The sequence below is a fragment of the Prionailurus bengalensis genome, chromosome B2 (genome assembly GCF_016509475.1).
Source record: "Prionailurus bengalensis isolate Pbe53 chromosome B2, Fcat_Pben_1.1_paternal_pri, whole genome shotgun sequence".
In the NCBI taxonomy this organism is placed as follows: Eukaryota; Metazoa; Chordata; class Mammalia; order Carnivora; family Felidae; genus Prionailurus; species Prionailurus bengalensis.
Window position 1 is genome coordinate 36864738 of NC_057349.1, and position 26235 is coordinate 36890972.

A 26235-nucleotide genomic window follows, 5' to 3' on the forward strand; every position below is an offset into this window, starting at 1 on the left:
AATGTGCAGGACTGAGACACTCACCCCCTACTGGTGGGTGTATAAATTGTGACAGGCCCTGTGGATAATAACTGGACCTCATTACTGGTAAAGCAGAATGTGTGGACACCCACAGCAGTTCCATTTCCAGGCATATGCCAGTTTATCATTTGTTTCCTTTATGATTTTCACTTTGTGAGTTTCATTTAAGAAGTCCTTTCCTATCCAGCAGTCATGTAGATATTGTCTGTGTTTTCTTCCCAACATTACAGTTTTGCCTTCCATATTTAAACCCTTAACCCATCGTTACTTGATTTGTGCCACAAATCAATGACACACATGTTCTACAAGAATGTTTATAGAACAATGTTCATGATAGCAGAAACCTTGAAACAATCAAATATTTATTGACAGTAAAAGTGGATCCATATAGTGGTCTAGGCACACAGCCTAATGCCATTATGCAGCAGTGAATATGAACAAACACAGCTACGTGCTTCAACATGGCCGAAGCCCAGAAATGGGTTGAGCAAAAGAAGCAGGTCACCAAGGAATATATGATACGATTCCATCAAATTAAATTTCAAAAGTTGAAGTTAAAGAAAATGTTAAAGGTCAAACCCATAAGTGGGCCACCCTATAAAGAAAAGCAAGTCGCGGTATCTTGTTAGGTCAGAGTAGTGGCTGCCTCTGGAGGAAGGAAGGGGTTGTGGACAGCGACGGGCAAACAGGGGCTTCTACTGCATCCGGCAAGGTTGTGTTTCTCAGTCTAGTCATCCGTATGTGAGTGTTTGCTTATTTGTTAAACTGTTTTGATTAATGATTAATGGTATCTCTGATATGATTAATACTGAAAACTAAACATGGAAAGAGAAATGCTTAATGTCACCCAGCTTAGTTGGTCTTGTAACGATTTATTCCCTGGGATAAACATGTACCTTTTATCTTTTAGTAAGCTTGTACTTTCAATCTTGTTTTATTTTCCAGGACTTATTGGCTGTGGGTACTTTGATCCTTGCAGAAAGTTCAAACCTGAAATATGTGAGATGATTGGAAATTTAGTTTCAGCAGGCAGAGTGCTGTGGCAGTGGACTAAGGTACAGAAGGGTCATTGTCCGTAATAAAAAATCTACTATTATTTGGCCTGTTCTCACCTTGTGGCCCATGAACTTATCATCACATCACGGAGTAGTGGGTTTTCTTTCTCTCTTTCTCTCTCTCTTTTTTTTTTGAAAAGACAAATTATGTGCTCAAATAGATTTATGACACCTTTTCCTTCCAGGGAGCAAATATTCTGACTGGATGATGCTTTCCATATGTATGAGACATTACTATAAACCACACACGACATCCAAGATAAAGTAGAATTTTGCTAAAACGAGGACACTGCTTTTCTGCTTGTTACTCTGATATTTATCTCAGACACTCACCTATTTCCTGACTGACTGAATACATGGATTTCCAGATGTTCTTAGCTATCTGAGACTTAAAATCTAACTTGTGTGAGTCTTGAGATGGAGTGGGAATTAGTAAATGGGTGGAAGTGTACTTAACAAAATAGACTAGATTTTAAGACACAGGGCCAGTGCCCTAAGTAAAGCTCAGGAAACATATAGCTTGTCACCAAGATGGCTTAAAGCAGGCTCGTGAGAAAACAATTAAGTGTAGGTCTGAGGTAAAAACAAGGTGGAGGTATATGCCAAAAACATTCATTAGGCCAATTACACACATCTGGGAGGAAGCTTATGTCCTGGAGACTTCTGGAGGGTGCCAGCCTCTCAGATTCCGGGGTGGATGAGGGAATTTCTAGATCCAAAATTAACAGGGTTGCTTGGGTGGCTCAGTTGGTTGAGCGTCTGACTTAGGTCAGGTCAGAGATCCTCAGGTCAGGATCTTGTAGTTTATGAGTTCGAGCCCCACATCGGGCTTGCTGCTGTCATCACGGAGCCTGCTTTGGGTCTTCTGTTTCCTTCTCTCTCTGCCTCTCTCTCTCTCCAAAAGAAATAAACATTAAAAAAAAAAGAATTATCAGGAGAGGAATTGGGTGTTTCTTATGAAATTCTCCATCCACGCAGCCCCCTATGGTGACCGGTTCCTTGCATGGGGGCTGCCCTTTGCCAACATACGGTCTTTGCACATGCTGTTCTGCCTCTCTTAAAGTAACTCCAAAAGGAATGGCAAGGGTTGAGCATCTGAAATAATTTTCTGTGGTAAGATCCATCTGTTTTTCCAGTGGGGCTGTTGTTCAATGTCATGTCTTATATATGTATATATATTTTCTGAAAAGCTTTGGCCTACTGGGTGTCTTTCCATCAAAGCTTTTTTTGTTGTATAAATGTTTACTGCTTCTATTTCTTCATCTTTCTTTACCTCCTTAACCTATTTTGCACAGGCTTTTGTTCACTGCTCTCGGCAAAGTCACCAAAGACCTCAATCTTGCCAAATCTAAAGGTTGATTTCTTCCTCTTACTTGGCAGCATTTGACATAAATTATCCCTCTTGACACTTTCTTCACTTGGTTTCTGAAGACCTCATGTTCTTGGTTTTCTTCCTATCTGACAGGCTATCTTTTTAAAAGTCCCCCCTCTTCTTCCCTTCCTCTAGATGCTGGAGTGCACCTGATCTCGATGCTAGGACCTCTTCCCTATCTCCATGCTTTACCCAGATGGTCTCTCCAGCTTCAGGGCCTTAAACACCATCTCTGTGCTGATAATGTCAAAATCAGCTTCCATTCCAGGCCTCTTTGCTTGGCTGTATACTTATTTCTAACTGCTTAGTAGACATCACTGTTTAGATGTCCAATAACCATCTTGAAGTTAATGTGTCCAAACAGAACCCTCAAGTGTCCTTCAATATGACCTTCCCTCAGACCTTTGCCTCTTAGTTAATAGCAACACCAATTATCCTGCTCCTCAGGTTAAAACACTGGTGCCGTGCTTGATTTGTCTCCCTCAACCCTCTACCTCCAATCCATCAGCAAGTCTCAGCAACTGTGCTTTCAAAATATATCCCAAAGCTGAGCTCTCTCTCGAAGCAACTACCCTGATAGATGCTTCCGGCACCTGCCCTCTGGACCACACAGTGACTTGCTTTCTCCTTGCCCTCCTAGAGTCTGTTCTTTACACAGTTCTAAAATGCTTTTCAAAGAAGTAAATCAGAGATCCTTACTCCCTCTTAAAACCACCAGTAGACTCCCAGGTACACTTACAGTGAAACCCGATGCCTTGCTCTGGCCTGTGAAACTCCACCAGAGCCGCCCCTTGCTTGCCTCTCTCCCCAGCTGCACTGCCCTCCACTGCACTGTTCCTTGAACACCCCACATTTTTTGGTCCTTTGGGCCATCATATACTACTCATTCTCACCATTCTTACCTTCAGAGGGGCTATCACAGGCATTATCTGTCTCCTGACCCTACTTTATTTTTTCTGACCATGACTTATGTCATTATTATTTGTCAGCTTACTTGTTTACCAATATATTTGTTTCTTATTTATTGCTAGACTCCCCCGACTAGAATGGAAGCTCCCTGATGGCAGCGGATTGAGCTGCTACTTACTATAGTATTTTCTAAGTCACTCTGGTGTCTTCTTACAGGCAGCCGGAGGTAAATAGCCATTGAATAATGAATGAATCTTCCTCCCCTCCCCATTCCCATAGAAGCAGCACCCCCTTTTTTGTATCTTTTCCTCAAACCTCCCATCTTCACAAAGCATTTTTAGTTCTTGTATACCACTTCACCTTTACATTAGTCTACACAGCTTTAAAGCAGAAGCCCAGGTGAGAAAAGAAAGAAGTTGACAACAATTGAAAGGAATGAAGAAGGTTAATGTGTGAGAAGGAGAGGGGAAAAAAGGAATTTATTTGATTCTCTTTAATGATTGCTTGAGTTGCCAATAGCTGTCATCACAGTGGTAGTCTTTTACAGCAAAGTGGCAGTCTTTTATAAGCAATATTCACACAGCCTTTATTTCTGCATATTTATAATATAATTTTACATGTTGGTGAATAGAATGAACATTTTAGCTGCAAATGGAACTGAGCAAAGAGGGAAATTGAAGGATAATTGATAAAATAACACTTGTCTTCATTCTGTCTTCCCTGGCTACCTGCTGTCTTAACGTACACTGTGAATTAGCCTGTAAAAATAATGCTATGAGCTCACTGGGGTACTTTTTCAATGTGGAAAAGGCGTATACCATGAATAGGTCCTGGAGAAAGCATATGCTATCCTGAACTAATCATGTAGAGAGTTTACTTCGTATCACCAGTATTGTTGTTTTCACGTTCAAAAATGATGCTAGTGGTGTCAATTACAATCTTTACCCATGGCTAGCAGTGCTTCCCACACCTAGTACACCTCAAGTTTATCCTTTAACAGGTATCTCTCCGTACAAGAATGTATCACTGTTATAGCTTTGCCTGTTTGGATTCTGAACTTGGTAGAAATAATAAGTGAATTTGTTCAAAGACACAAACACAACCCAGAAAAGCTACCTCGTCATTATAGCTGCATGTCGGAGTTGCCTGTCAACTTATTATAGATATATAGATATTTGAAGTCATGTTGATTGAGTTTAGATCTTCACAGTGAAATCTAGATTATGATATTCAAATATATTTGGAGAATCCAAATATACTAAAGACCTTAATGGAACCTGTGGAAATAGTCCTTATTGACTTTAGAAGTGAACATTCCTTGTTCTTAACTGCAATGGCAACCAACTCGCATTCAGTTTTTTTTTTTTATGGCATACTTCCATATACACATTAATATGGTTAACAATGATTAGTAATGATTATTCCCACAACTCAAATAGTTGGTAAGAATTCAGGGGAAAGTGACTTGTTCAAAGCCAACTCGTGGTGATAGAACAGGCATTGGAATTGTCATCTAGAGTGTTGTTCTTGAATCGATCCTATTCAAGGGCTTATGGTCTTTGAAATCCTATGCAAGTTTATTTATGATGTGTTTTTCTCATCAGTGCTGTGACAAAAATACGAACTTACTCTTGGTTTATGTATTCAGCCTATTTGAGTTAAAATAAAATTTGTGAAATGAAATAGTCCTAAAAGCAGTTCTGCTTTTGGTTTTATCTGAAAACAAAACTGAGAGCATTATGTTTTTGTCCACCTCTAGGTGAAGATGCTACCAACTCCTTCTAAATTTCACTACATTTTCAATCTTCGAGATCTTTCCAGAATTTGGCAAGGAATGTTAACCATAAAATCCGAGGAGTGCGATTCGATATCTGTTCTCCTATCACTTTTCAAACACGAGTGCAACAGAGTAATTGCAGACAGGTGTATATTACAGCACTTGAATTTAAATGTACTATATAAGAAGTTGACACTGTGAGCCTAATTCCTGCATTACCTACTCAAATAATTAGAGTATTGTCTTCATTTGCTCTGGGGCTTGTGAAGCATTGATGTCATTTCCCACCTGTTGGTCCCCTTGAAAAATGCTCTGCCAGTTTGCTCCAGTATTATTTCCACAGGGTATCTTTTCAAATCACCACATCATCAGCGACTTGGTAACATTCAGAGGCAAATTTTAGTAGTGTATATTTTCTAAAACGTTTGAACTCCATGTAGGTTTTACTTGGTGAAATCTGGGACATAGGCCGGGTCATTGTTCTGAACCTCAGCTTCCTCCTCTATAAAACATGGATGGTAATGCTGGTCTTACAAAGCATGAGGAATGGAGGATTCTGGAACTAAAGCCACTTGACAGAATTCTTGGTAAAATTGGGTGATGCAGAGAAGGGCATGGAAACCCAAAAGTCAAGTTCTAATTGGAAAGAGGGTTCAGAGGACCCTGAGATTGATCAAGGAGAGATTCTTTGCCAGTATTTTCTGTAAGTAATAGTCAATGTTATAACTCTCTTGAATGGAGTTATGTCCTTCCTGTCTGTGATGGAGGTGCAGGATAAGGCCTTAGAGGAGGTGGAGGGAGATTGGACATGTTCAATTAGGAAATATGCCTTTATATATTGCATTTTTCCTCCTGCATTTTTATTTCAGATTTATAACATCTGAAGATGAGCAGTGGTTTAATATCCATCTTGTTCACGCCATTGAGGAAAATATTAGCCCAGATGTGGCATCTTATATCCTTCCCGAACCATACTTTGTAGATTTTCTCCGGGAGATGCCTGAACCAACTGGTGACGAACCTGAAGACACTGTGTTTGAAGTACCCAAAGTTTATGAATTGGTATTTATTTTTGCCTTTTAAAAGAGTTTTTTGACCACTTACCCAACTAGATATTTCTCCCTACCCCAGAGTCCCACCATGGAGTTGTTGTAACTTCTTCATTAGTTATATGTTGTGATTCATGTCATCTGCTACACCAAGTAAAATATTTCTTTCAGTGAAATTTAGCAGCAATCCATTAAAGTCAGGTATAAGACAAGGATGCCTACTATTATCACGATTATTTAATATTATGAAAATTCTAGACAATGAAACAAATTACCTTCAGGAAAAAACAAAAATATTGTTTGCAGATGATAGGATTATCTCTTAATATAATGTAAAAGAACTTGAAATCTGTTTTAACCACTAACAATTGAGTAAGATGACCAAGTCTAACATAAATATCAAACTCAACAACTATCCTCTATGCCAGAGGCTGCCAAGTTACAGTTGATGGGCTAAATTCAGTCCACTGCCTATTTTTTGTTAGATTTGTGAGCTCAGAAGAGTTTTTACATGTTTAAATGGGTGAGAAGAGAAACAAAAGAAGAATGATATTGTGTGACACGTGAAAATTATTTGGAATTCGAATTCAGTGTTCATCCCTGAAGTTGTATTGGAACACAGCCATGCCGATTTGCTTACTTATTATTGCCGAGGACCACTTTTACACCACGAGGGTGGGGACAAATCGTGACAAACCATATAGGCCACAAAGCCTAATTCTGCCCTTTATAGAAAAGGTTAGCCAATTCTTGCCAACAATCACAAGATAGAAAACATAACATCAAAGTACTTCATTCAACAGCAACAAATATGTAAAACATCTAGGAATAAACATGATAAAACTTGACTTGATTAAATGAGAACATCATTCTCCCTGAATTAATATGTAGGTTTCATGAAATTTGAAATGGGACTCCAAAAAGATTTTTTAAGCAGGGTCATAAACAAAGTAATTCTGAAGAGTTAATTCAAAGAGTTAAATGGGGGAGAAAAATTTACGAACAAGTACATGAATATTCAAAACCATTTGACCACATCAACAATGTAAAACTTCTGTGTATTTTTAAAAATCCATAAACAATATTAAAAAGCAAATATAAACAGAGAAATATTTGTTATATTCCAATCATAATCCCCAGGGATAGGAGTTGGTGCTGGGGTTTTTGAAGGGAAAGGTCAAGGAATGATTCCATATTGGAAACCAGTTAATGCAGCGAGGTTTTGGGCTTCTGAAAATAGAATTAACCAAAAGTCAACAGAATCCATGACAAATTTTTGGAAATCCATTAGATTTTTAAAAAAAAATTAGAATTACTTTCGAGTGCCTTTACAAGTTCTGCTTTCATGGATTTTGGCTCTTAAGTATTATTTTTCTCTCTCCCTACCCACAGGTACCATCCTTTGACTTCCTGTCTGAAAAACTCCAGTTCTATCAGAGACAGTTCAATGAAATCATTAGAGGAACATCTCTTGATCTAGTGTTTTTTAAAGATGCAATGACTCATCTTATTAAGGTTCTAACTATTGAGTATTTGCTGACATAAATAGATCATGTAAAAGCTTAGTAAATTTCACGATAGATGTTTTGAGAGAAGAAATGTGTACTATCAGGTAGTATATAGAAGAGCGTCGTTAGGTTGAGTCCGAGCACTGTCTCAGAAAACAAAGGCTTAATCACAAACCCCTTAGCCGAGTCCACCTACACGGCAGCAAATGTTGGGCAAATTGACAGGTTTTGTGTTCAGGGCTTTTGACACCTTGAGTTTTCTTTCTAGAAAGAAAGTAAGTTGCAGAACTCTGTGAATAAATCGTCCTTCCCCAAATTTTATTTTGATATAATGAGAATCCTGTTCCCCATGGAGGAACAGTTGCTGCTTTTAAAAATCAGTTTTATGATCGGCTTACAGATTATTGGCAAACTGATGGGGAAGGGGTGAGGCAGGTACACAGGAGTGGTGTAAAAACAGAAACCAATTAGAGGCAACACCCAAAGGAACATGCTTTGATTCAAGTCTGAAAGGCTACAGAAAGGAGCTGTTTGTTTGTATAATTTATAAATTGAAAAGGGGTTTCCCCAGGAAGTCAGAACAGAGGAGGGAGTTTTGATAAAGACGAGGCAGCTTACTCTGTATTTATTATATGTTTGTATTTTGCAAAGTTGGTGAATTTCAGATGTCCTAGGGCTGTTTGACATTCATTCACTCAACAAGTAGTTATTGAGTACTCTCTGGCAAGGTCTTGGGGACCTGGGACCCTATTATGGTGCACAACCGCCTACGTGATTAACATGTTAAAAAATATAATGATAAAATTAATACTTACCAAAGTGTTGTTACTGTCTGCCATCTGTAAAACTTGCATTAAAAAAAAAAAAAGGTCTTTAGTGGTGATAATGAATTTAGTGATCCATCTAGACTTTCATCTTAATCAGTAATATTAATGTAAAAGACAGCTTTTTAGCAATGTCTTCAATTGGCCTACATAAGATTTGAACAATTCCAGCCTTATTCTTATTGAAGAAATCAGCCATAGAAAAGCAACACAAGACTAAAGGCTCTCTCAGTCTTTTTCTACAAATGCCTTTCTGCCCCCTCCCCCTTGTAAGTAGAATTTTGGTACTTAAATTTTTTTCTTCATTGGCAGAGATACAATAGAGGTGATATTCATTGTGGAGCGAGGTGTCTATATAGGTCAGTGTGTTAGACTGAATAATAAGCAGACAATTCTAAACTTCTTTCTGTGGATTGGGAAGAGCAACTCCATCATGCATTGAGTCTGAAAGTAATAAAATTACACACACACAGAAAATAGCTTTGAAATAGGAGATAGGAAAGCCAATTTGTTCTCTCTTTCATGATGTACAAGGAAAGAATTTGAGTTGAATAAATCAATATGAGACATTAATTTAAAAAACTCTGACATATCTCATTAAAGGAAAAAGTCTAATGTCGTCTACAAGCATATGGCCAAAATTTGGACTCATGTAGAGTGCAAGCAAATGTAAACAGCTAAATTCTATTTTTAAAGAAATACTATTTTATTTCAAAACAGATCTCACGAATAATTCGAACATCATGTGGAAATGCATTGCTGGTGGGTGTTGGCGGTTCAGGAAAACAAAGTCTTTCTAGACTGGCCTCTTTTATAGCTGGATATCAAATATTCCAGATTACATTAACCAGGTAAGATGAAATAAGACACAGCAATATGTTTTTCTATCATTAATTTCTCTGAAGTAAAATGTTCACTTAAAAAGACACAACAATTTGGTGCATTTTTTGAAGTTAACTTTTTATTTGAGTGCAATGTATTTAAGGAGATGTACACAAACCACGGGTGTCACAAAGTAAATTCACCTGTGTCGTTAGCCTAGAGATGAAGAAATAAAACATTAGCACCCCATAAGTACCCCCCACATCCTGTCCCAGTCATTACCCTCCCAAGGTTAACCATATTCTGACTTCTAACCCCACTGATATAGTTTTACCTATTCTTTTTTTTTTCCTCTTTTTTTAATGTTTATCTATTTTTGAGAGAGAGACAGAGGGTGAGAGGGGGAGGGGCAGAGAGAGAGGGAGACACAGAATCCGAAGCAGGCTCCAGGCTCTGAGCTGTCAGCACAGAGCCCGACGCAGGGCTCGAACCCACGAACTGTAACATCATGACGTGAGCTGAAGTTGGTCGCTTAACCGACTGAGCCACCCAGACACCCCTAGTTTGACCTATTCTTGAACTTTATATCAATCAAATGCTACGGGATCTACTCTTTTCTTGTTGCTGGTATTATGTTTGTGAGATTCATCCATGACGCTACATGTACCAATAGTTTGTTCATTCTTATTGCTGTATAATCTCCCACTTGCTTACATACTACCACAATTTGTTTACCCGGGATTTTTTGGCAAGCCGAGCTGTAATGAATATTGTTGTACATGTCTGAGTATGCCCCCAGAGATAGACTTGCTGATTATGGATGGAGTACGCATACATTCTGCTGTAGTAGGTCTGAGGAATAGTTTTTCCACAGTGGTTCTGCCACTTTGCGCTTCTACCAATGGTTCATGAGAGTTTCAGTTGCTCCGCATCCCGGCCCACCTTTGGACTGTGAGCCTTTTTCCATTTTAGTGATTCCTGTGGATGTGTGGTGGTATGTCACCGTATGTCACGCGTGTCCCGTGGTTAACACCGTTGAGCACATTTTCACCTCTTATGGACCATCTGGGCAACCTCTTTTGTGAAATGTCTGTGTATGTCCTTTGCTTTTTTTTTTTTTTCAATTAGGGCGTGATTCTTTCTTTTACTGATTTTTTTAGGAGTTCTTTACAGGTTTTGGATACAGTTCCATTGTCAGAGTGTGCATTATAAATATCTTCTCTGAGTTTTTGGCTTGCCTTTTCACTCCCAGTGGATCTTAATTTTAGTGAAACTTCAGGTGTCAATTGTGTCCCTTTATTTTAGTGATCTTTGTATTCTGTTAAAAATGTGTTGGTTTACCTGTGAAGATATTCTGTGATTTCCTTCACATTTATGAATAAAATATACTCCTTTAACATTTAGAACCATAACCCATCTAGAATTTCTTCTCTCTCTCTTTTTTTATGTTTGTTTGTTTATTTCTTTTTTTGAGAGGGGGAGAGAGATAGAGGGAGGTGGGGGCAGAGAGAGAGAGGAAGACAGAGAATCCCAAGCAGGCTCAACACTGTCAGTGCAGAGCCTAATTAAGGGCTCCATCCCATGTGAGATCGTGACCTGAGCCAAAACCAAGAGGAGGACACTTAACCGACTGAGTCATCCAGATGCCCCTAGAGTTTATTTTCTTTTAAAGTCTAAGGTAGGAGTTAGGATTATATTTTTATGTAAAAAAATTTTTTTTGATGTTTATTTATTTTTGAGAGAGAGAGCACAAGTGGGGGAGGGACACATAGAGAGGGAGAGACACAGAGAGAGGGAGACACAGAATCCAAACCAGGTTCCAGGCACAGAGCCCGACACGGGGCTCAAACCCATGAATGGTGAGATCATGACCTGAGCCAAAGTTCGATGCTTAACTGACTGAGTCACCCAGGCACCCAAGATTATATTTTTCAATATAGATATCCAATCATTTCAACTCCATTATTGAAAAGGTCATGTTTTTCCTGACACATTGCAGTGTCATTTCTTTCCCATTAATCAACTGATTGTGTCTGTGACTATAGTCTATTCCACTGATTTATCTATTTTTGCACTATTACTGTTTTTTTTAATTCTACCAAATATTTATTTATTTATTTATTTATTTATTTATTTATTTATAATATAATTTATTGTCAAATTGGTTTCCATACAACACGCAGTGCTCATCCCAACAGGTGCCCTCCTCAATACCCATCACCCACCCTCCCCACCCTCCCACCCCCCATCAGCCCTCAGTTTGTTCTCAGTATTTAAGAGTCTCTTATGGTTTGCCTCCTTCCCTCTCTGTAACTTTTTTTTCCCCCTTCCCCTCCCTGCTGGTCTTCTGTTAAGTTTCTCAAGATCCACTTATGAGTGAAAACATACGGTATCTGTCTTTCTCTGCCTGACTTATTTCACTTAGCATAACACTCTCCAGTTCCATCCACGTTGCTACAAATGGCCATATTTCATTCTTTCTCATTGCCAAGTAGTATTCCATTGTATGTATAAACCACATCTTCTTTATCCATTCGTCAGTTGATGTAAATTTAGACTCTTTCCATAATTTGGCTATTCTTGAAAGTGCTGCTATAAACATTGGGGTACAAGTGCCCCATCAGCACTCATATATCCCTTGGGTAAATAATTTTTTATTTATAAATAAATAAATAATAGTTTATATATAAATATATAAATAATAGTTTTAATTAGTGTAGTTTTAATACGTCTTGAGCAACCCTGCTATTCTTCTTCAAGGTTGTCTTGAATATTTGGCCTTTTGTATTTCCTTATACATTTTAGGTTCACAGTTTACACACGCATACCCCCCTGCTGCCAAAGAGGTAAAACATTTACCAAGGTACAAACTACAAGAGCACTTAAAAGAACAAAACATCAAATATCTAGAGATTAACTTGTATTAAATCACTTGTCAACTTCAAGAAATTGGAGAGATTTCACACAGAAGATGGATTTCTGACTGTTGAAACAGTTGGAAGCTCTGGCACCACTGTGCCGATGTTCCTGGGTGGCTGGGTCTGAGTAGCAGGTGCCTTCCTGGATGGGACATGCAGTCCTCCCAGTTTCCCAGAGCGCTAACTGCAGTTTTCCTGTTTTCTGTCTTCTTGACGTTCTGGCACTGGAGTCTTGCTGACTGCCCCTCCCAGGGCGAGCCGGTTCTCAGAGACAGCAAATGGCTGGCCCAGTAATGTGTGCCTTTCATAGGTCAATCAACCAATCCAGGGCTCGTGCTCTGGACCACCACCTCTGTCTGGCGACACCAGGAAGCAATATTGCTCTGCCCTAATGACTCCTTTTAATGAATGTCCCCCCTGGGAATTATTTTGAAAGGGATGTACGTTCTCGTTTCGATGGGGTTCCTTTTGTCAAAGTCTACAAGACGTTTTCCTGTAGTGCCACCCAGAACGGGGGTAGCTGGTTCTGCTGGTTATTTTTTCACTCAAGTGCACTTAGCTGAATCATCTCTAATGCTCACAGCAGCCTTTACAAACAGGTATTATCTTCATTTTGCAGAGGAGGAAACAGAAGCTGAAAAATGTGAAGGAACATTTCTAAAGATGCAGAATGGGGATTTGAACCCTGGTCCTTCTGGTTCCACTGCCCGTGGTCTTTCTGGCTTACTTGAACTCCTTATTACTTGCACTGTACACTTCCTTCGAGTGAAAATGTCTGTGTTATCAATTTACTCATGAGGATTTATACACAACACTTCAGAAAATGTCTGCTTTATTTCTGCACATCATGTCACCTCCAGTAGCATATACATGTCATAGGAAACAGAGTAAACAGAAAAGCAAAGACCAGGCTCTCCTTGTCATAATCTGTAACTACATAATTATACCATTTCTATTATTTATACCGCATCGCGTAACGCATCTTCTATAGGCTGTCTGTGCCTCCAGCCTCTTAATGTGATGTGCAAATAATTTATCACTAATTTTATTTATAATTTATCTTGACTTTCTTCCCAATCCAACTCATCCAAGTTTCAGCTTAGTTTCAGATATTATACGTATATTCACTTGGCCAAAATCTGATGTGGAAGACCGTCACCTTGCAGAGAATAAAAATCCATTTCTGAATTTCCAATTGCTCTTCATGAGTCACTTCTGGTGAATTCCCATTTCTCACTTCTCAAGTTAAATAAGACATATTTGTTTTGAATGGTAACATATAGCTATTTCACTCTAATCTCTGTGGGGTTTTTTTAGCAGACATTATTACTTAATATCTCTTGGAACAGGTACAGATTATGCTCTAATTACCATGGGTTATACTGTGTTTTGAAATAAATTATGACTGTACCTATATTTTTTATTTTAATTATTCTACCGCCCTTTTTAGGTCTTATAATGTGAATAATCTGACAGAGGACTTAAAAGGTCTGTACAAAGTTGCTGGTGCTGAAGGAAAAGGTATCACCTTCATCTTTACTGACAATGAAATAAAAGATGAGGCATTTCTAGAATATCTTAACAACCTGCTATCTTCAGGGGAGGTAGGTCTCAAAAGTAGAAAGGAAAGCTCTTGTTTAAAAGATGTAAATTATATTTGAATAGAAAAAGTAGCAACCCTTCAGAGGTGAGGCCATTTAACATACATTTTTTGTTTTAGGAATGATTAATGTACAAGATTTGGTAGATTTTTTAAAAACTTCCTGTGGAATTAATGCTGCCCACGTCCAGATTTTGTGTGTGTGTGTGTGTGTGTGTGTGTGCTTTGTTCCATTTTAAATATGATTGTGTATCTATTTCATCAGTCTTCAGTTTGGTCCTATAATTTATTTTAGAAGGACCAAAGTATCTAATAGTCAGAAGTATAAAAGAGATGAAAATATTCTGCCAGCTCTCAGTAGATGTTTGTGTCACCTTTTCTGACACCACCTTTATCAGCACTTCCATGACCACTCACATGGTTGGTGCTTCCTTAGAAGGGCTCATGGGACTCAGCATATAGTTGTACTCTTGTCTAAGATTTATTACAGCAACACAGCAAGGATTCGTGGCCAGATCAATAAAGAAAAAGACACATCATGTGGAGTCTGGAGAAATCCATGTGCAGCTTTCCTAATTTCTCACCAAACGGGCCCTACAGAGTGTGCTTCACCTCCAGCAGTGAGATGGGTAACACATGCACTGTGTTTCCGTTCTGGGAAACCTGTTTGAGATTCAGAGGTCAGCAGTTTTACTGGGGGCTGGTCTGGCCATCACTCCCTGCCTAGACACAACTGCCAGAATTGCAGACTCCCAGAAGGAGAGCACATGTTCACCATCTATCACAACGTTTGTGTAAATAGTCCAGGCACAGAACAACCTTATCAATTAGTAATGGAGGAGACGTTCTAAACCCAAGGTCCCAGATGCTGGCCAAGTGCTAACCCTGCAAGCTTCTTCTCAAAATCAGGCCCACGGTGTCAACTCTTCCCTGCGCCATGGTGTCCATGGCCAAGGTCCCAGATGCTGGCCAAGTGCTAGCCCTGCAAGCTTCTTCTCAAAATCAGGCCCACGGTGTCAACTCTTCCCTGCGCCATGGTGTCCATCGATGCTTGCTGCTGCATAAGCTACTTAAGTACCTTGGAGAGAGGACTTCTGCAAGATGGTGGCATAGGAAGATCCTGAGTTCACTTCCTCCCATGGAGGCACCAAATCTACAGCTACATATGGGTTATTTCCCTCTGAAAAAGATCTGAAAACCAGATAAGCACAACAAAGGATAAAAAGACCACATCAAGAAAGGTAGGAGGGGCAGAGACATAGTCTTGCCAAAAATATCACCCTCAGTATGGCAACATGCAATAGGGAGGGATCTCACAAATATGGAGCTTCTCCTGGACCAGTGAAGGGCTGGTGCCTCACATCAGGCACCCCAACCCCTGGGCTATACACCAGAGAGACAAGCCCCCAAAACCTATGGCTTAGAAAACCAGTGGGGTTAGAAGAAGAAGAAGAGGAAGAGGAAGAAGAAGAAGAAGGAGAAGGAGGAGGAGGCAAGAAAACCAAGAGGGCTGACATCCAAGGGACTCAAAGTGCTATAGGAAACTGAGGTTCTCCTTTTAAGGGGCTCCCAGATAGTCTCATCCTGAGACCCAGCAAACAAACAAACAAACAAACAAAAAACACCATCAGTTTAAACAGTGCCTGGATTATATGTGAAGGAAGTTCATTAGTTAATCTTAAAGTATCCACTGGAGAGGCAGGGGACAGTTGAAAAGTCTCCCCAGCGATGAAGTTGCTGGCAGATGCCAGTTTTGCACTTTCTACCTACTCTGCTTGCACAGGTGAGCCAGCTTGGACAAGGCACCCTCCTGTCACCTTGCTAAGACAGGTAAGGGTGAGTGGGTGGTCACGATACTATCCTGCTGCCTTTTTGAAGTTGGAGAGCATGGGTGGTTGTGCCACTCCTCTGCTCTCTGGCTGGAGTAGATGAGCAGTGAATGTAGCATTCATCTGTTCCCTAGGTAAGGTCCACAAACATGGGCAGTTGTGGTCACTCCATCACTCCCTGGATGGGGCTGGCAAGTGCAAATGGTTGAAATATTCTCCCACCCAGTCTAAAGCTGGTGCACACACTCAGACAAGGCACTCACTAACTGCAGTCCTGAAGCCCATGGGAGCATGTAGTCAAAACATTTTCCTACTGTCTTTCTGAAGCCAGCAAGTGTGCGCCTCTTCTACACTCTCCAGCTGCCTAGTTAAAGCCAACAAGCACAGGCGATCCACATGGGGATGCCCCTTGATTTCCTGATGCCGGTGGCCAAGGGGACTGGCTTTTCTGAGCTCTCCGGGAACGTAACATTGGAAAGACAGTTCCTGGCAGGCCGCCACAACCACGACACTGCACAGACAGCAGACTGAAACACAACCCCGGTCTTCCTGTGAAAAAGGCCTATTAGCCTGGAGCTTCCATCAGCTGGACAGGCTTTAGCTTTCCCACACAGCTAGAGGCTGAGGAGACACTGGCAGGGAATGTAAGTAAGCAAAAGACACCATGCTTGAACAACCCCTTGGCCTTGCTAGAGCTCAATGAGACCTCCCAGAAAGGAGCTTATATGTTTGTCTGGAGCCCCAATTTTTTCAATCTAGAGAGACCTTCTGGTCTGGAGGCCAGCAGGGATTATGATTGTGGCCCTACAGGACTGCCTGTATTTGCATCCTTTATTTTTTTTTTTAATTTTTTTTTCAACGTTTATTTATTTTTGGGACAGAGAGAGACAGAGCATGAACGGGGGAGGGGCAGAGAGAGAGGGAGACACAGAATCAGAAACTGGCTCCAGGCTCCGAGCCATCAGCCCAGAGCCTGACGTGGGGCTCGAACTCATGGACCGCGAGATTGTGACCTGGCTGAAGTCGGAAGCTTAACCGACTGCGCCACCCAGGTGCCCCTACATCCTTTATTTTTTTAAAAAAAATTTTTTTTAATGTTTATTTATTTTTGAGAGCCAGAGAGACAGAGCATGAGCGGGGGAGGGGCAGAGAGAGAGGGAGACACCGAATCCCAAGCAGGCTCCAGGCTCTGAGCTGTCAGCACAGAGCCCGACGTGGGGCTGGAACTCACAAACTGCGAGATCACGACCTGAGCGGAAGCCGGACGCTTAACCGACTGAGCCACCCAGGCGCCCCTGTATTTGCATCCTTTAAAAGCTGCTGCCTGAGGGCCTAGCTTCTAATCAGCCTGAAACCAGGTGCTAAATGAGATTCCTCCCCCTTGGAACACTGACTGGTCTTGGTATACCCTCAAGAAGGACATATCAACAATAAAGCAGTGGTTTAGATAGTAAGAAACTTTTGTGAGACAACCAAGAGCTAGGGCAAAGTTGAATGAGAAGGTCCATCACCTACATAAGGCCACTGCTTCAAGACTGGGAGGAATATCTCTTTTGCCTCATAGAAACAAACACAGCCAAGCAAAATGAAGAAGCAGAGAAGTATGTTATAAATGAAAGTATCTCAGAAAAATACCTTAATGATATGAGGATGAGTAACCTACCTGGTAAAGTGTTCAAAGTAATGGTCATAAAGATGTTCACTGACCTCATGAGAAGAATGGATGAACACAGTGAGAACTTTAAGATATAGACGACATAAGAAAGTACCAAACAGATGTCACCACCCATGCTCTCCAACTTCAACAAGGTGGCAGGATAGTACTGTGATCACTCACTCACCCCTACCTGTCTTAGCAAGGTGACAGGAGGGTACCTTGTTCAAGCCTGCTCACCTGTGCAAGCAGGGTAGGTATAAAGTGCAAAACTGGCACAAAACAATAACTGAACTGAAAAAATACACTAAAGGGGTTCAACAGCAAACTGGAAGAAGCAGAAGAACAGATCAGTGAGCTGGAAGACAAAGCAATGCAAATCACCCAGACAGAGCATCAAAAAGAAAAAATAATAATGAAGATAACTTAAGGGACATATGGGGCATCAAATGGAATAATATGTGAATTATAGGGGGCCCAATGGAGAAGAGAAAGAAAAAGGGGGAGAAAATCTATTTGAAGAAATAATGGCTGAAAACTTCCCTAACCTGGAGAAGGAAACAGACATCCAGGGCCAGGAAGCCAAGAGTTCCAAATAAGATGAACCCAAAGATATTCACATCAGGACATACTATAAAAGGTTAAAGATATAGAGAATCTTAAAAGTAACAAGAGAAAAAACAAATTGTTACATACATACATACATAAAGTTACCAGCTGAGTTCCCAGCAGAAACGTTACAGGCCAGAAGTGAGTGGCAGTGTATTTAAGGTGCTTAAAGGAGAGAAAAAAATTTCCCACCACGAATACTCTATTCAGCAAGGTTACTATTCAGAATTGAAAAAGAGATAAACAGATTTTCAGGTTAGTAAAAGCTAAACAAACTCATCTCTACTAAACAAGCTTTATAAGAAATGTGAGAGGGACTTCTTTAAGCTGAAAAGAAATGGCACTAATGAATAGCCAGGAAGCATACAAAAATAAAAATCTTACTGGAAAAGGTAAATACATAGTAGAGGGGTTGGGTTAGTCACTTACGAAACTACTATGAAGGTAGTAAAGGTAAAGGTAATAAAATTAGCTAAAACTATAATAATCAGTTAAGGGACATAAAAAGATACAAAAGGTGACATCAAAAACATTAAATATGGGGGGGGGAGGTAGTAAAACTAGAATTTTGGAATGTGTTCAAGTTTAAGTTTCTATCAAGTTAACATAGACTATGATACAAAGAACCTCACAGTAACAACAAAGTAAAAACTTACAGTAAACATTCAAAAGAAACTGAGCAAGGAATCTGAACCTAACACTGAAGAAAGTAATCAAACCACAAGGGATGAGAGAAAGAGAAGAAGAAAGGAACAGAGGGGAACCACAAAAGCAGCCAGAAAACAATTAACAAAATGGCAATAAGTACATATCTATCAAAAATGACTTTAAATGTAAGTGGACTAAATTATCTAACTAAAGACATGGAGTGGCTGAATGGGTTTTTTTTTTTTTTTAAAGACCCATCTATATGCTACCTACAAGAAACCCAATTCAGAAGTTAAGGACACAGACTGACAGTGAAGGGATGGAAAAAGATATTTTATTCAAATGGAAGTGAAAAGAAAGCCTGTATAGTTCACATCAGACAGAATAGACTTAAACCCTTCTTTAAAAAAATTTTTTTTAATGTTTATTTTTGAGAGAGAGAGAGAGAGGGAGGGAGAATGTGAGGGGGGGAGGGGCAGAGGGAGAGGGAGACACAGAATCCGAAGCTGGCTCACTCTGTGAGTGGTCATCACAGAGCCCGATGTGGGGCTTGAACTCATGAACTGTGAGATCGTGACCTGAGCTGAAGTCAAATGCTTAATCGACTGAGCCACCCAGGTGCCCCAGGACAGAATAGACTTTAAAACAGATCATAACAAAAGACAAAGAAGGCACTACATAATGATAAGAGTCAACCCAGTAAGAGGATATGACATCTGTGTATGTGTCATATGTATGTGAACAACATAGGAGCACCAAAATATATTAAACAAATATTAACATGCCTAAAAGGAGAAATTGACAGCAATACAATAAAAATAGGGGACTTTAACACCCCACTTAACATCAGTGGATAGATCATTCAGATTGAACACTGGTAAGGAAACATCAGCCTAAACAATACACTTGACCATGTGGATTTAATAGATATAAAACATTCCATCCCAAAACAGCAGAAAACATTCTTCTTAAGTGCACGTGGAACATTCTCCAGGATAGATAATAGGTTAGGTAATAAAACAAGTCTTAATAAATTCTAGAAGATTGAAATCATATGAAGTATGTTTTCAGACCATAATTGTATGATAGTAGAAATCAGTTATAAGAAGAAAACTGGAAAGACAGTAAATAGAGATTAAACAACATGTTACTGAATAATTACTGGATCATAGAAGAAATCAAAGGAGAAATTTAAAAAAAACTAGAGGGGCGCCTGGGTGGCTCGGTCGGTTGGGCGGCCGACTTCGGCTCAGGTCATGATCTCGCGGTCCGTGAGTTCGAGCCCCGCGTCGGGCTCTGTGCTGACAGCTCAGAGCCTGGAGCCTGTTTCGGATTCTGTGTCTCCCTCTCTCTGACCCTCCCCCATTCATGCTCTGTCTCTCTATCTCAAAAAAATAAATAAATAAATAAACGTTAAAAAAAAAAACTAGAGAAAAGGAAAACAGATATACAACACACCAAAATTTATGCACTGCGGTAAAAATGTTTTTTAAAGGGAAGTTCATAATAATACAAACCTACCTCAAGAAATAAGAGAAATCTTAAATAGACAATTTAACTTTGCACCTAAAGGAACTAGAAAATGGTGGAGGGGGAGCTCAAAGTTAGTAGAAGTAAGGAAATAATAAAGTCAGAGTGGAAATAAATAGAAACTAAAAAGAAAATAGAAAAGATCAATGAAGCTAAGAGCTGGTTCTTCGAAAAGATAAGCAAAATGGACAAGCCCTTCGCTAGACTAAACAAGGAAAAAAAAAAGAGAGAACTCTAACAAATAAAATCAGGAATAAAAGAGGTAGTTACAATTGATACCAAACAAATTGGACAACCTAGAAGAAATAGGTACATTTCTAAAAACTACAAGACAAAATCATGAAGAAATAGGAAATCCAAATAGACTGATTACTATTAAGGATGTTAAATCAGTAATCAAAAACCTCCCAACAAAAGTCTAGGACCAGAGGCTTCATTGGTGAATTCTACCAAACATTGAAAGAACATTTAATAGCTATTCTCCAACCCTTCTAAAAAATTGAAGAGGCGGGAACACTTCCAAACTCATCTAAGAAGGACAGACTTACCCTGATACCATAGCCAGACAAAGACACCACAAGAAAAGAAAATTACAGACCAATATCCATGATAAGTATGGATGCAAAAATCCTCAGTAAAATGTTTGCAGACTGAATTCAAGATGATCATGTACCATAATAAAGTGGGATTTACTCAAGAGATGCAAGAATGGTTCAAAATCCACATCAATCAACATAATACATCACATTGACAAAATGAAACACAAAAATTGTATGATCATCACAATAGATGCTTAAAAAAGCATTTGACAAAATTCAACATCCATTTATGATTAAAACCTCAAGAAGGTGGCTACAGCGAGAATGTACCTCAAAATAATAAAGACCAGGGGTGCCTGGGTGGCTCAGTCGGTTAAGTGTCCAACTTCGGCTCAGGTTACATATCCATAGCTAGTATCATACTTAACAGGAAGTTTTTCGTCAGGCAAGAAAAAGAAATAAAAGTCAACCAAATTGGAAAGGAAGAAGTAAAACTGTCAGTATTTGCACATGACATTATATCATATATAGAAAATCCTAAAGACTCCACCAAAAAACTGTAGAACTAATACACAGATTCAGTAAAGTTTCAGGATACAAGAATAATATACAAACGTTGGTTGCATTTCTACATACTAATAAAGAGCTAGCAGAAAGAAAAATTAAGAAAACATGCCATTTACAAGTGCATCAAAAAGAATAAAATACCTAGGAGTAAATTTGATCAGAGAGGTGAAAGACCTATACACTGAAAACTGTAAGACATTGATGAAAGAAATGAAGAAGATACAAATATATAGAAAGATATTTTCTTCTCATGGAATGGAAGAATTAATATTGTTAAAATGTCCATACTATCCAAAGCCATCTACAAATTCAGTATAATAGCTATCAAAACTCCAATGTAATTTTTCACAGATCTAGAAGAAAGATTTCTAAAATTTAAATGGAACCACAAAAGACACTGAATAGCCAAACAATCTTGAAAAAAAACCCAAAAAAACAAAGGTGAATAAATCATGATCTCTGATTTTAAACTATACTACAAAGCCATAGTAATTAAAAACAGTGTAGTATTAGCATAAAAATAGACCAGCAGAACAGAATAGAGAGCCTCAGAAATAAAGCCATGCATATATGGTCAATTTGTGACAAAGGAGCCATGAATATACAATGCAGAAAGGACAGTCTCTTTAATAAATGGTGTTGGGAAAACTGGCTGAAGGAAACTGTAGCACTACTTTATACCGTGTATAAAAGTTTAACTCAAAATGGATTAAAGACTTGAATTGTTAAGACCTAAAACCATAAAACTCTTAAAATATAGGTGGTAAGCTCCCTGAAGTTGGTCTTAGCAATGATTTTATGGATTTGACTCCAAAAGCAAGGGAAACTAATGGAAAAATAGACAAGCGGGACTTCTTCAAACTAAAATGCTCTGCACAGTGAATAAAACAATCAACAAAATTAAAAGGCAACTTACTGACTGAGAGAAAATATTTGCAAGTTGTATATCTGATAATGGGTTAATATTCAAAATACATAAAGAACCCATACAACTCAATAACAACAACAACAACAACACCCAAACAATCCTCCAGCCAGAGTATCTGAATATAGGTTTTTCCAAAGAGGATGTAGAGATGGCTAATAAGCACATGAAAAAATGGTCAACATCATTGTTGGAGAAATGCAAATAAAAACCACTGCAAGATAGCACCTCATACCTGTCAGAATGGCTATTATCCAAAAGATGAGAAATAACAAGTTTGGGTAAGGATGTGAAGAAAAGGGAACCCTCATACACTGTTGGTGGGAATGTAAACTGGTGCAGCCACTTGGAAAACAGTAGGGAGGATCCCAAAAAATTAAAAATAGAAGTACTTTGTGACCCAGCAATTCTACTATCTATCTGAAGAAAACGAAAACACTAATTCAAATAGATATGTGCACCCTTATGCTCATTGCAGCATTATTTACAATAGCCAAAATATGGAAACAACCCAAGTATCCATTAATGGATGAATGCATAAAGAAGATGTGGTATGTATGTATACACACACGTGCACGCACACGCACACGCACACAGACACACACAAAGGGATACTACTCAGACACAACAAAAAATGCAGTCTTGCCATTTGTGAACACATGGGTGGATCTTGAGAGTAGTATGCTAGGTGAAATAAGTCAGACAGAGAAGGAAAATGCTGCATGATTTTACTTATATGTGATATATAAAAAACAAAACAAAACCCAGACTCATAGATAACAGAGAACAGATTGGTGGTTGACAGAGGGAGGGGGACTTGCTGGGATGGGGGTGGGGAAGACAGGTAAAGGGGATCAAGAAGTACAAACTTCCAGTTATAAAATAAAGAAGTCATGGGGATGTAATATATAGTGTCGGGAATATAGTCAATAACATTGTGTACCTTTGTATGGTGACAGATGGTAACCAGACTTATTGTAGTGATTATTACGCAAAGTATATAAATGTTGAATAACCTGAAACTAATATAATATTGTGTATCAATTATACCTTGATAAAAAAAATACACAAACAGTAAAATAAAAAAGAATTACTTCAGACGCAGAATTGTGTCAGAGAATCAGAGAGTAAAGAGTGTCACTGGACATTTTAAAGAGATGACTGGAATGGCAGATACATTTTTGGTGATACGTATTTGAGCCAAGGGAAACAACATTTTCTCCTGATTAAACTGCTCAATAAAAAGTAGTATTCTTGGTCATCTCTGGCAAATGGAGGATTTTGACTGTGGAGATGCAGAAAGAAAATATGAAAAAAGATGACACATTGGGAGGAAAAAAGGACCAGATTCTGGCAGTGAATTGGTGTGGGGAACCTGTAAAAAACAGAACACTTTCTTGTCTGTTTCTCCAAGATCTCCAATCTGTTTGCGCGAGATGAGATGGATGAAATCACCCAAGGTCTGATATCGGTAATGAAAAAGGAGCTGCCTCGCCACCCTCCTACCTTTGATAATCTGTATGAATACTTCATTTCAAGATCAAGGAAGAACTTGCATGTTGTTCTCTGCTTTTCTCCAGTGAGTTGTTACTTAATTTGTATTTATGTGGGAGGAGTTACTTACTGAAATGTACTTAATATTCACCTTCGGTGATGAAATGATTCGCCCGGAAACTAACATTTGTTACACTGAATTGAAATTAACACTTCATTACCACCAATCTCCACCAGAGGCAATCTCTTACCAAAGTGTAATAATTTAAAATAATTCATTTTTATAAGAAATTATTTCATAGCCTACAGCTTTCATTAATTGCCTAGAGATATAGATTATTCAAATTGTTACGGGATTTGGTGATGTAATCTTGTCCAGTTCTTCCTCCAATACAGACATACCATCTAGAATGTCCCTGATGTAGGTTTGACTGTCTCTAGCTCTCTGTACTGTCCAGTATAGTAGCCGTTAGACATGTATGGCCATTTACATTTTGATTAGTTAAAATGAAGTAAAATAAAAATTCAGTTCCTCAGTCCCACTAGCTCCATTTCAAATGCTCAGTAGCTACATGTGGCATGTGGCCACCATACTGGAAAGCGCATCTGTAGAACATCTCCAGAGTCACAGAAAGTCCTGTTGGGCAGCTCTGCTCTATGGGTCTCACTAACTCACAAGCCAACCTGCTTAATTTTAGATAGTCTAATTGCCAGAGAGGTCTTCTTTAGAATGAATTGGATTTTGTCTTTCTGTTTTTTCCCCTGTGATTCTGTTTCTGGCCTGTAAAATGAACCTCATCCCCCGCTTCAGCTCCTCGGATATTTAGAGAAAGTCTTTGCAGATTCGCTAAGTTGTTTCTTTTGTAGACCAAACACCTCCCACCCCTTCCACTATTCTCAATTGTCCTAGTGTCCAGGACTTTCACTGTCCTGGTCATCTCTCTCTGCAAGAGTTCCAGTTTGTCACTTTCCTCTTAAAGGTAGCTCTTAGGATCAAAACCAATAATGCAGATGTAGTCTTAGGACAAGGAAGAGTGTAGAAATATTACCTCTCTTCATCTGGACATTTAATTTATTAATGCAGCCCAAGATTAAAAAAAAATGTTTATTTTTGAGAGAGACAGAAAGAGAGTGTAAGTGAGGGAGAGGCAGGGAGAGAGGGAGACACAGAATCCAAGCAGGTTCCAGGCTCCGAGCTGTCAGCACAGAGCTTGATATGGGGCTCGAACCCACAAACTGTGAGATCATGACCTGAGCTGAAGTCGGACGCTTAACCGACTGAGCCACCAAGGCACCCTGCCCCCAGGATTTTTTTTTTTTAAATATCACACTGTTGGCCCAGAATGCATAAGTCTCTCTCTAGACAATTTATTATAATCTCTTTGTGTGTCTAATGCTTTCCATCTTTGCTGTCAATAGGTTGGTGAGAAGTTCCGTGCCCGTTCTTTGAAATTTCCTGGCTTGATATCAGGTTGCACCATGGACTGGTTTAGTCGCTGGCCAAAGGAGGCTTTGATTGCTGTGGCCTCCTATTTCCTTTCAGGCTACGGTATTGTCTGCTCCAGTGACACTAAAAGACAAGTCGTAGAAACAATGGGCCTCTTCCATGACATGGTTTCCGAGAGCTGTGAAAGTTATTTCCAAAGGTGAGTGACTTTTCCTGAGCGTGTTAGCTGCAAAACCAGAGTTCACTCCAAAGAGAAATTCAGTGCAGCAGCCACTAAAAGGCTCTTTGTATTGATTGAGTGCAGAGTCCCAGATGCAGTTAGATTTTGTTCTTGCTTTGATTTTCTAGTGATTATGCATTGAAATAATGATAAATAAATGAGACTTAAAAATTAACTAGTGTCCGTACTTAAGTATCACTTTCTCTCCAGGCCTCAAAGTAACAGATGGTTAATGAATCACTCTATTTCATTTGCTTAATTTTTTTTTGAAAATGATTTAACAGATTCATTACAAACTATTTAAAATTAGTTTATTATTTACATGCATTATTTATTCTGATTAAAGAAGTACACTGTTTTAAAGTTTCACTATTGCCTTATGTTAGGGGATATTTAGGTTTTGTGTTTGCATCTCTTAGCCTTTTTTCTTAAGTTTATTTATTTATTTTGAGAGCGAGAGAGCAAGAGTGAGAGCTGGCGGGGGAGGGGCAGAGAGAAAGGGAGAGAGAGAATCCCGAGCAGGCTCCATAGCCTGCAGAACCCAACACGGGGCTCGGTCCCACAAACCATGAGATCATGACCTGAGCCAAAATCAAGAGTCAGAGGGTCAACCATCTGAGCCACCCAGGCACCCTTGCATCTCTTAATCTTATCAATGTGTTCACACCAAATAATTTTAATTGACTGTTTGCTAAAAATAGCAATGGTGTTCACATGTGAAAGCTGTCATCAACAGTTCAAAAATACAACTTTTTCGCCCTCCCAAAGCATGATAGTCACTGTGTACATTTGACAGATGTGAGTAAAGGTGGGCCAACATGATCTTCAGGCTTCTGGGGGTGCTAAACCTGCCAGAAGAATTTTCCTACATAGAGTCTGGCTAACAGTTTCATGGATTTTCCAGGGGGTCCCTATCTC

General features: G+C 39.3%; 1 protein-coding gene across 1 annotated transcript in view; it reads left to right on the forward strand.

The window, feature by feature from the left end:
* DNAH8 (dynein axonemal heavy chain 8) overlaps positions 1–26235 on the forward strand; it is a 327851-nt gene that overhangs the window by 181465 nt on the left and 120151 nt on the right. The window contains exons 58-65 of the mRNA XM_043591305.1: positions 967–1076; positions 5117–5280; positions 6004–6196; positions 7576–7698; positions 9236–9366; positions 13706–13859; positions 23571–23735; positions 25070–25296. Of these exons, the coding sequence (XP_043447240.1) occupies positions 967–1076; positions 5117–5280; positions 6004–6196; positions 7576–7698; positions 9236–9366; positions 13706–13859; positions 23571–23735; positions 25070–25296 (1267 nt within the window). The remainder of the gene's footprint in view (positions 1–966; positions 1077–5116; positions 5281–6003; positions 6197–7575; positions 7699–9235; positions 9367–13705; positions 13860–23570; positions 23736–25069; positions 25297–26235) is intronic.